The following is an 11450-nucleotide window of genomic DNA, read 5'->3' on the forward strand; positions in this document are numbered from 1 at the left end:
CAAAAATAATAATAAAAAATTATATGGTGTTTTTAAAAAGTGGCGCAAGCTTAAAAAAAAACAAAACAATAAAAAACTGAGCAAACAGTCTGGGAGGGAACAGAGCCAGGTCAATATTAACATGCTGCCCTCGTGAGTGGGGCTGAAATTAACACTTTAAATTAGCGCTGTACCAAACAAATTGGACACCGTAACATAAAAAGAGAAGAACAAACGAAGAACACGAGCACATTTTCCAACGTGAAATTCATTTGGATTTTAAAGCCACCAAACAAGTTTAAGCAGCATTTCAGATTCAAGTCAGTCACATGTTTTAAATTAAAAAACAACAAGTTGACAGACAAATCTGTCTTTTACACTGAATACATTTAGCTTCGTTTAGACAGCCAAAAAAAACCACAAAACACCAGGTTAAGAAGGTCCTGCCGTGAAGAAAGATCCTGTGAGCAGCAGAAGTCCAGATGTGCCTTCATCCACAGGACTGAAGAGGAAAGCTAAAAGAAGTCCGTTTAAAATGATGTAAACATACTTTTAGAATATAAAAACCAAGGGTGACAGGATGTGGCTGCTGCAGCTCCTTAGTGAAGATGGATGTACCCGTGTGAAGTTCTGTTGAACGTAAAAGTAGCTTTTCAATCTTTGGAAATGTTTCACAAGTTTAGTTAAAAAAAAAAAAAAAACAAGTCAGGAAAAGTGAAACATCCACGTCACCATCCTGTTCGGGTTACGGTTGTGACACTTTAATCGTTACTGTTTATTGTTATATGTATTTTTTTACTTTTTAACCCACTTTGAGTGTAAAACGCTACAGCAGCCAGATTCTGCCAAATGGGTAAAACTGGACCGTATTACACACTCAGCCAAACATCAGGCGTCAAACTAAGACAAAGTTTAAAAAAAATGAGTTTCCACACATTAGACTGTGTATAATAATTATGGCACATCAGGACTGACCTCACCGGGTCAATGAATTTAAGGCAAAATAAAAACTCCTTCCTGCTCTGCTTCTTTCAGCCTTAGAGCCGAGCCAAAATCCAAATTTCACCCTTAATTACAGAAAGATTCAAGTAGTTTTTGCACATTTTTTAACGAGCTTACAGGAGATTTCACATTGCAGCCTTTGAGTTTCTTAAGTGTGTCATTCAACTTTCTAAAAAGGAATATTAAAACAAGTCTATTTAGGTGCAAATGTAAAGGAAAATCGCTTTCAAATTAAAGTTTCGGACAACTGGACAGCTTTCGCGTGATGCGTTTGGACTTTTTGTAGTGAGCTGGTTAAAGCGGTGTACGTTTTAAGAGTGAGAATTGACTGAAACCTGTCCCTGATCTGACCTTACCCTACATGCCAGTTAAGATTTAATTCCTGTCAATCAACAGGGGGGGGGGGAAATGTGCGACTCCCAGCTTCTGTCGAAGCGTCTCTTTGTTCTAGGACTCTCCGCTCTCGGGCCTCTTCAGCACGGCGCTGTATTTCAGAGGCGAGGCGTCTGTTCTGAGCTGCACCTCCACCAACGAGAAGATGGAAATGGTCTGGGAACAGAAACGAGACATTCGGATTATTTTGGTGCTTTACTCTGTGTGGACAATTATACCTTCAGTAACTCTATCAGTTTTTGGAAACTAATCTAAATATACAAAACTATGTAAAACACTTTATAAGTCACATAATACTAGAAATAACTTCAGGTTAAACAGTGTCTGAAACTGTTAAGTACTATGGGTGTTTTTAGGATATTTAAAAACCTCGGTTTTCAGGTCTTACCTGCTCTACGGGGGGACTTTCTGGGTCTTCTGACTTCCAGACCAGCCTGAGCTCAGCTTTCTTCCCCACCTTATGATGGTGGAATGAGACCAAGTCTGCAAGGAGCTACAAACGGAGAAGCAAAAAAGTTTTAAAGTGACTCAGAAAAACGTATCAGTGAAGCACTGCTTTAATGTTGGGTTTCAGCTCCTCAGTGAGCTTCTTGTGTTTGCGTGGGATAGATGACGGCTGAGTTTAAAGTTATTTACAGCCACGGCCACAAAAGAACTGTGAATCCAAACTGGACCTCTCTTCAGTATCAGATTAACTTATGAAACTGGCGAATGTAAAGCAATAAATGAGGAGCTGACCTTGCAGTAGATGCGTTTCTGCACGCCGTATTGGAGCACCAGCACGTCGAAGGACTTATCCAGAACCCCCATCACCATGGCCTCGGAATCCAGAGGGCCACACTCCTGTGAAACACACCAACAAAGAATTTAGAAAATACAAATCTGACATGAAGAAAATGATCCAAAAACACGGACGACCTGAGAACAAGGATCCTCTGTGAGTTTCTCACCTTTACAAACACTCCAAAGAAAAGGTCCGAGCTGAACTCGTGGACTCTCTTGGACATGGTCTTCTTGTTGTTACAGTGCGACGCCAGTTTTTCTACTTCCTCCGTTGACAGGCTTAAATGAGGCCCACACTCTGTGCAAACGTCCAGCAGGCATGGAGGAACATCAACATGGCAGAAAAGAAAGCGGGGACAAAAAGGCAGAAACGACCGGAACAGTAAAGGAACAATCGACGCAGCAGCTGAGACTGAAGGTCTGACACAGTTTTTTTTTTTTTTGTTCATACTAAACAATAGCAGCAGTCTTTGGAACAAAAAGAACTCTTGTCACTTGCTTGAAATGCATATTTTGTGTGTCTGAAAGAGGCCTTTGTAGAAGCAGTACATACTGAGCGAAGACGCCAGCAGCCGGTGCACAATGATGTCAGGATAGCGTCGGATGGGTGATGTGAAGTGTGTGTACAGAGGGACGTTCAGGGCGTAGTGCTTAAAATGCTCTTCCTCCTTCAATACGCCGGAACAGAAGTACAACGCCATCTGAGACACAACAAATCCAGAGAAAATATTCCAATTATTAACGTGCTGATTTTATGTTCAAACATCGTGGAGTTATCGATCAATCTTTTATTTGCATTGGGTTTTTCAAGCTTTACAGAGGCTAAAACATAGAATAAGTGAAAAAGCTGGGTTTGAGGATTAGTCTGAGAGGGTGACAGACTTATGAACCCAAACTGGGAGCTGCTTCCACAGGACGAGAGCTTGATCGCTAAAGGCTGAGGGTTTTATTCTGGGAGCGTAGAGGCAGAGATTGGTGATCTGGAGCGATGAGGTTTGATCACCTGTGGAAGTCAGTAGAATTTTGAAAGTAACCCCAAACTTACCAGGCAGCCAATGTAGAGAGGCCAACAAGAGAGGGAGCTGGGATCTGACCCTATGGGAGCTAGCTAAAACCCAGAGTAAGGTTCTGTGTAAAGGTTACGGATATTTAAACTTCCTTGTTGTAGATGCTTTTTGAATGACCTCACATTGGAGAAACAGAATTAGAGTTAGCTTTAGATCACATTCACACACTGATGGGGCTCATCAGAGGCAGTGAGGGGTTCAGTGTCTCACCCAGGGACACGTCAACATGTGCCTGCTGCCAGGAATCAAACCTCCGACTTCCTTTTTGGAGGACGACTGCTCCAGCCACCCCGGTAAGTTTGAAACAAATGTGTACCCATGAAACACAAACGTTTAACAAGATCTTGAGGTAAAGCTATATCATTTGATCCGTCTTTGGTTGCCACATTATTAGAAAATTAAGTTTGTTTTTAAAACTCAAAAAACAAAGACTTTACTGAACCATTACCTGGTTATTCTCATGAAATTCTCTGGTTGTTTGCCAACTCAAATAGCAGCAGCAGCCATCTCCAACAGGTAAGGTTAATAGTTCAGAACTTTTACACAGAAAACCATATAACGTAAACCCATAACCCTTGTATTTGTGTTTCTGCGGAAAAATGGAAGTCTTTCTTATTCTGAACAAAGGTGTTTAGAGGTCAGAGTTCAAACAGACAACCATGAAGCTGAAAGGACTGGTTCCTGACCTGCATGGGTCTGGAGCACATGTGGGTGAGGACTTCCTTCCTGGCGCTGGAGTACTCATCGTGACCGACGACAGTGTTGAGACTCTTCTGCTCGCCAAAAAAGTAGAAACGAGAATCTGTTTATTAATAACTGAGCTGCAGATCTGCCCAATGGATAGAATCGACATCACAAGCAAAACATCTGGAGGTCACAAACAGCATCTCTGGCTCAAACTCAACAAGACAAATTACAGTTACGATCCTGAAATGGCTTCAGACGGATCGAGCGGACGAGATATTCGAGTGATGTAACCATTACAGGTACTGACATGTAGCGCTCCTGCAGAGGAGAAGTCGACGTCGATTCCCAGCTGGCTGCACAGCTCCTGCAGCTCGTCCAGCATCTTGACTTTGGGTGGAGGGTGGCGCCGCAGCAGAGCCAGCTCGGGGAACTTACGGTGGATGTGGTGCGCCGTGGCAATGTTAGCCAGCAGCATGAACTCCTCCACCAGCCTGAGAGGAAGGTTTGGAAACACAGGAGGACACTTGGATTAAGGAGGGCTGGTGAAATTTAACAACAAAAAAACCAACAGTGTCAGTGGAAACATGACTCACTTGTTACTGTCTCTGTACTGGTAAATATAGCAGCCTTGGGGCATCATCGTCTCTTTGTCTAACGTGAAAGAAAGTTTGAGCTGAAACAAACAAATTATACTGTGTTACCAAACACAAAGTACGACAAGAAACTGAGGGAGATAGAAAAGAATTATAGTCCACATTAATTTCTCTTTTTAAATCTCTTCCATTTTACAGGAAGGTGACAGTCTGACTCCTTCTTATAACTCAGTACAAAAAAAAAGCATCACTGTCACATTTTGGTCTTTTGACAAAAGTAAATACAGACACATGAATTTCATCAAATGCCTAAAGTGCAGGTCTTTATTTCTAATTCTTATTTTAATATGATGTGATGTTGTGATGTCTTTCCTATGATGCAATGTATTAAACAGAAACCTACAATAGTGGATGTAAAAGCTTTGACTTAAGTGTGTTTTTGATTCCTACTAGAATTTAATGCAGTCTTTGCCAGCTCTGCCTTTGTTGTTATTTTATCCTCTGCAGTCTCCCTAAAAATCTAACAATAAATGACTGAAGAAAGTAGCGAACATGCTACCAAACTACTAGCTTGACATTACAGAGAGAAGTGGAAATGGATGTAGAGTTCCTACATTCATCTTTAACAACACACATCAAATGTTGAAGACTTTATTAAAAGAAGGTTCTTTGGATCTGGTCTTCTGCTGCACGTTTCACAGCAAAAGTTCTGCTAAACACGCAAAAGAAGACCAGATCTAAAGTGTTTTAGAATAAATCAATAATGCAAACTGCATGATTGTATGATAAAGTCACTCCGATAAATGTTTAACAAATACAACTAAATGATTAAAACTGCACAAAAATGCCCAGATTTGCATTTTTTTTTACATTAACCATATCGATGGTTAGTTTTTCCTTGGATTAGTAACTTGTAACTAGCTGCCAACAACATGCGTCTGTTTACCTATGAAAACAGCTGAAAATAGAGAGAGGTGACATCCATGAAAGAGCTGTTTAGGATTGACAAGTTTGACAGTTTTGATATTTCTGTACGGATTTACATTCAGATTTGTTGAGTAAAATATGCAGATAAAATGATATTTGTTTTTGATAGGTGTCTGACTCAATCTTTCGTTTTTCTTTCACATTTAGCAGCAGATTCGCTCATATTTCCACCTAAACGTCCTCTCTGAGATTCTACTCTTGTCTGATTCCACCATATTTGTTTCTATCCACAGACTACAGCCAGCCTGATGTAGGTGAATCATGTGACTCGAGCTTCTGCCTGGTTTCCAGTGAAATCAGCAGAGGGCTTTGCTTACAATGAGTGCGTACCTGCATTTCAGAATTGCATATCAATATATCTGGAAATCTCCAGGAGTAAACTCTTTCAAACTGCACTGTCTGATGTAGTTCAGGATAAATTTATTTTAGGTTTTAGTTTATGGTTTGCAATGCGTGGCTTTAAGCCTGGAAGAAGCAAAGTGATAAGTAATTAAAGAAGTGTCTAAACAAAAGCTAAACACTAAATCACACATGAACACAACTGGACAGTAGGGTCCAGTTGCTGTGAATTATATAAGCTCTACTCCATGTTTTAATCTGTCAAAAAGATCTACAGCTTTGAGACATTTGAATGACAAAAACTGGTCAATGATGGAAAACGTTTGGCCACCGTGACTCCCGCGTGACAAAAGCTCCCGACACCAGCACCGACCTGGTCCAGTCTGAGGGCCCCTCCTGAGAAGCGCTGAGCTCGAAGGTTCCTGGCGATAGAGTGCAGGTTGAGCACAGCTTGGTGGATCTCATCGACGGGGTGCACGGGGTCCATGGGCGGGAGCTCGTCGGGAGAGAACAACTTCTCGGGGGCTTCGATCATGCTCTGAGCGTGGTCGTAGCTCAGCTTCACACAGGAGCGAATGACCGAGCGGCCGAACCACTCGCTCAGGATCTAACAAGCAGACGGGTAAATGAGATGCTGCGAGGCGAGGGAGATCGGCAGGTGTTCGCACTAAATGAGGAATTTCATCTGAACGTATCACTCACTCCGAGCTGTACCAGTCACATGCTTTTATGTGAACATACCTTTCCCTCAGGTGTGATTTTCCAAATGACAGAGAAGGTGAGCCTGTCAGACAGAGGATTCAGACTGCACAGCTCCTCACACAGCAGCCGTGGCAACATGGGAATCACCTTAGGAGTGAGCAATTAGAACAGCAATGAATAGCCAAACTAATATACCTCAGAGGTTCATTTACAGACAAATCGAAAGTCAGACAGAGACAAACACGCTGATGACTGATGCTTAAAACTGATTTGACTGCAGGCGTTAGCGCTCGCTCACCTTCTGAACCAGGTACACGCTTGTTGCTCTTTGGCTGGCGACAGCGTCCAGAGTGTTGTCCTGCTCCACAAAATAGCTCACGTCAGCGATGTGAACGCCGACTTCAAAGTTGCCTGAGGTTAAAAACAAAACAAAACGTGAGGACAGAATACTTGCAGAATCAAAAATGTGACAAGAAAGATTCTAAAAAAAAAAAAAAAAAGGAGCAAAGCAGTTTACCATCTGGGAGCTGTTTACAGGACAGGGCGTCGTCCAGATCTCTGGCAGTCGCAGGGTCAATGGTGAAGATACACTCCTCCCTAAACATCATAAACACTACTCTGTGAAATTATCTGTAAAACCGGGGGGTAAAATGCAAACAGAATGCGATATGTTCTCATTTAAAGAGGGTTTAAAGTCCCACCTAAGGTCTCTCCTCTTTCTTATCTCCTCGGGTGGGATGGTCCAGGGTAAGTTCTTGGGAAGACAGTCCAACACCTCGTCTGAGAACTCGGAAAAATCAACATCGTACTCCGTCAGGATGCCCTCCGTCTCCGGCTCGATTTCTCCAGCTTGACCCAGTGACTTAACAAGCTGGCTGAAAAAAAAAAAAAAAAAAAAAAGCTAAAAGGACGAAGAAAGCTGTCGAACCACGACAAACGACTCAAAATAGGACAACTCACCCTTCTGCGAAGTTGCTGTCGGCTGCCCAGTCGGTNAAAAAAAAAAAACGCTAAAAGGACGAAGAAAGCTGTCGAACCACGACAAACGACTCAAAATAGGACAACTCACCCTTCTGCGAAGTTGCTGTCGGCTGCCCAGTCGGTGATCTGGCAGATGAACAGCGTGCTGGCGTAGTCAGCTGGGCGGGAACTGAAGTCTTGGGGACAGAAGGTCAGGGGAACGTTAATGCGTGGCACCCGGTGGTCTACAGGGGAGAACATGGCGAAGGGCTTGTCTGGTAGGAACTTCAGGAAGCCAGTCACAGCTCGGGAGTGCTTCTTCTCAACAATGTAAACCACCTGATGAACAAGCAATAAGACGACTCTTTTATAACACATCAGCCATACAATAAGTGACAAAAAAACAAAAAAAAAAAAACAGAGATGCCTTTGAGCAAACTTCTTGAATGAAATGGTTTCATGTGGAATCGAAAAAATGGTTATTTCTGGGAAGCTGATTGAGGATAAAGAAATTCAGCTCACCTTAGCAGTCTTTTGTAGGATTCCTTCATTGGATTGGGATGTTGAGGGGTCTTCCAGAGGTCTCCCTAATTCCAAACACGAAAATAAAAAAAAAATGTTGGTTGAACTTTTGCTTTAATCGTTTACTCCTGTGCACCCATGACCTTCTTGAAAACAACACATGCTACAGACAATGACGGTGCTGCTCCTTTTCAGTACCTGCGTCACTGATCGAGGTGCTCTGACATTTGCTGACGAGCTCATCCACTTCACCGGACGGGTCCTTCGCAGTGACGCCGGCACTCGGCGCGCGCGTCGTCTTCCTCTGGGGCGTCTGCTGCAGGTGGTCCGTCTGGGTCTCCGACTCACTGGCGCCTTCGCAGTCAGTATCAGACTTCACTACCTGAAGAGCGCAGATTTCCTTCATAATCTGGACATTCACAGATAATCTGCTGTACTGCCTGACGGAAAATTTTAATCTCAAACAGTTGCGTGACTGACTAATTAGCTGAGATTACTTGCAGTTTAATGAGATCATTTACTTCGTGTGGATTCTTAAAATTAAAATTATTGTATTTTTTAAAAAGACATAAAATAAGACTACAAACGTTTTCGCCGACACCTATAAATAGGCGTTTACCTTCCACTGCTCCCGAGGGAGTATTTGCACCACCACTATGTCTCCGTTCAGCGCTCTGTTGCGGGCAACAATGCCATCCAGGAAAATATCACGTGTGTCGTCCTGCGAACACAAATAAAGACACCTGTTCTCTGCTGGCCTTCAATGTCCTAAATAAATCTATCGAGATGGATTTTAAAAAGACAGACACTACAAACAACAGTGGGCTGGTTTTAGACTGAGGCTTCAAAGCTACTTCATATTAACTTACAGGAGAGGGGATGAAACCTTCAGTATACTTCTTAGGATTGATTCTTAGTTGTCCCTGCAGAGAAAATACAAAAAAGAAAATAAATCAACTTATAAACCTTAATTCAACAATGATGAACCATCTGTTTATCATTGTTTTGCAATGGTGAGGGTTTCACAGTGCAGTTTTTTTTGTATGTAGACCCGACATATTGAATATGTTTAGTGAAAAAGCCCATTCATGCGTGAACTACTCACTCACTGAAACCTAAAGATGTTGTCTCAGTGTCCGGTTCATACCTGATGAAGCTCTCCTCTTTTGAGGCCATGAGAAACCTCCTCAAAACTCCTGTAGGATTCGAACACCTGCTTCTTTGGCTTTCTGCCCCCTTTGTTTTTATTCTTGTCAGCAGGAGAGTTGACTTTTGAAGCTGAAAAAGATAACATTCAGTGGCTTAATGATATATATATATATATATATATATATATATATATATATATATACATCGTTTGTTTGTTTATAAAAAACCAGTAACCTGTAACTGACCTGTGGGAGGCTGAAGTTTCTTGTCTTTATTGTGAGGGGGTTTAGTCCTTGACGCCTGAGCATCAGCGCCATTTGATTTTACCTTCCTGTCTCTGTTTTGCTCCTCTTCAGGGTGCTCTGCTTTGTTCTTCGACTTCTTCATCTGATCTTGCTCCTGTGCTTTTGCACCAGCCTTCGCTGGGGACTGGGACAACTCAGCTAACGCCTCCGCCTCTTTGGAGGCAACACTTCTGTTGGAGTCCTCTTTTTTCCTTTGCTGTTTCTGATGTCTCTTGGCGCCGCTCAGTCTCGAAGGCCCAATCTCCTCGCCGGATTCGATATCGCCGTCCTGGCTAGTGGCGGTGTCCCTCCTCTGTCCTCGCCGCTGTCGTTCGGATACACCTTGCTTCCTTTCACACTCCTGCTGAGCACCGCGAGCGCTTAATTTCTCCATGTACAAAGACACTAAGCTCTCTTCGCCTTTAGTTTTCAAAGAGGACGGGGAGAAGTCACTTGAATCAGTAAAATCAATAAGCATTGGGTCCCGTTTTGGTTGTGCTATATTGAGCCTATCGTTATGGGTTTGCAGAACTGGGTTGAAACCATTTCCCTCTTGTTGGGATGACAAATGCTTTGCATATTCTTCAAGATACAAAGTGAACTTACTGCTGCGGTGCTGGCTGAGGAGCCTGGCATAGGCATCTTTCTGTGAAGGGGTGCTCGACTGGTTCTGGTTGCGTTTGGCATCCCGCCTCAGGTTAGCTTTCTTGGCCTGCCGAGGGGAATCCATGAAGCGATGCCGGAAAGTTCTTTCTCTGTCAGGACAAGCAAACGCAGCGGTCAACTGCATGGATGGATGGTTTAACAAGTTACCAGAAACGGGACCAAAAACCAAAACACAGAACTGTTGTTGTTATATCCGTTTGGTGCATCTCTGCATCACACTGGGATTATTTAGCATTTTCTTATAATTTCTCTGTTAGTTTGATAATTTGTTTTGTCCTCTTACATTTGTTTGTGATCACATGCAACACTGTCTGTGTTTCATATGTTCATTTTGTTCTCAATTTGGCTTGAATGTCTCATGTAAAATACTGTATTAGCTTAATTGCCGCTTTTCGACTGTTTGTCATTTCTTGTGGCTGATTAGTGTTTGTTGCATTTTTATGTGCACTTTTTGACATACTCATCTGTCCAAGGTTAAATAAAAAAAAACAACTTTATTAAAATGACAATGATTTTAATTTAGTGTTACGAAATATTACCGAACCACTTATGTAAAATGGAAGCAACTCCCTAGCTTAGCAAAACAGTCCACATCTTTGAAGTTTTATTATTAATCAAATCAAAACACTTTATCCCAGACACATAACAAGGTCCATAGTACAAGAAAAATTATTAGTATTATATTTGTTGATTTACCACTTAAAACCATTTTAGAAACAAAAGCAGCAGGGACAGACGGGAATATAGTCCCCAAACAGTTTACGGAAACTAAAGAACAATCAGCTCTAACTTCACCTTCTTCAGTTACAAACTAACGCTCGTTGTTAGCAGCGAATGGTTTGCATTAGCTTAGCTTGTCCAAACGAAAGGCAGCGGCTTAACTGACGGCTCTTTTGTCACACACGACGCTACGCCCTTCGTAACAAACGACAGGTGGGTAAATGTAAAGACTGTCAAGACGAATTATCAAAAATATCACCTCTTTCAAGCTGCGTAAATCAAACTGAAGCGTCGCTCATAGAAAAAACGGTAGGACGCACTTCCGGTGTCGTCATCGGCAGTTAGAGACGTGCTGCGTTTGCGTGGTGTAGGAAATATGGTACATAGATAGATAGATAGATAGATAGATAGATAGATAGATAGATAGATAGATAGATAGATAGATAGATACATAGATAGATAGATAGATAGATAGATAGATAGATAGATAGATAGATAGATAGATAGATAGATAGATAGATAGATAGATAGATAGATAGATAGATAGATAGATAGATAGATAGATAGATAGATAGATAGATAGATAGATAGATAGATAGATAGATAGATAGATGTGT

At 42.0% G+C, this 11450-nt stretch overlaps 1 protein-coding gene across 1 annotated transcript; it reads right to left on the bottom strand.

The window, feature by feature from the left end:
- Positions 1 to 227: 227 nt before the first annotated feature.
- On the bottom strand, positions 228 to 11192 carry dis3l2 (DIS3 like 3'-5' exoribonuclease 2). Its single transcript, XM_017420354.3, has 21 exons — positions 11093 to 11192; positions 9409 to 10202; positions 9162 to 9292; positions 8884 to 8937; positions 8634 to 8735; positions 8213 to 8396; positions 8015 to 8079; positions 7602 to 7831; positions 7234 to 7407; positions 7050 to 7129; positions 6831 to 6943; positions 6572 to 6679; positions 6204 to 6437; positions 4505 to 4584; positions 4219 to 4402; positions 3911 to 3997; positions 2711 to 2858; positions 2325 to 2455; positions 2113 to 2217; positions 1763 to 1867; positions 228 to 1530 (listed from the first exon to the last, which is right to left on the bottom strand). The coding sequence occupies exons 2-21, from the start codon at positions 10175 to 10177 to the stop codon at positions 1429 to 1431; spliced, it is 3186 nt and encodes a 1061-aa protein (XP_017275843.1). The 5' UTR covers positions 10178 to 10202; positions 11093 to 11192; the 3' UTR covers positions 228 to 1428.
- Positions 11193 to 11450: the final 258 nt, after the last annotated feature.

The sequence above is a fragment of the Kryptolebias marmoratus genome, linkage group LG20, assembly GCF_001649575.2.
Source record: "Kryptolebias marmoratus isolate JLee-2015 linkage group LG20, ASM164957v2, whole genome shotgun sequence".
Classification (NCBI taxonomy): Eukaryota; Metazoa; Chordata; class Actinopteri; order Cyprinodontiformes; family Rivulidae; genus Kryptolebias; species Kryptolebias marmoratus.

Coding starts and splice junctions, on each gene's coding strand:
- dis3l2 (XM_017420354.3), bottom strand. CDS start 10,177: ATGGATTCCCCTCGGCAGGCCAAGAAAGCTAACCTGAGGCGGGATGCC. Junction 8,080..8,212: donor CACCTCGATCAGTGACGCAG/GTACTGAAAAGG, acceptor GTTTGGAATTAG/GGAGACCTCTGGAAGACCCC. Junction 1,868..2,112: donor AGAAACGCATCTACTGCAAG/GTCAGCTCCTCA, acceptor CTCCGTTTGTAG/CTCCTTGCAGACTTGGTCTC.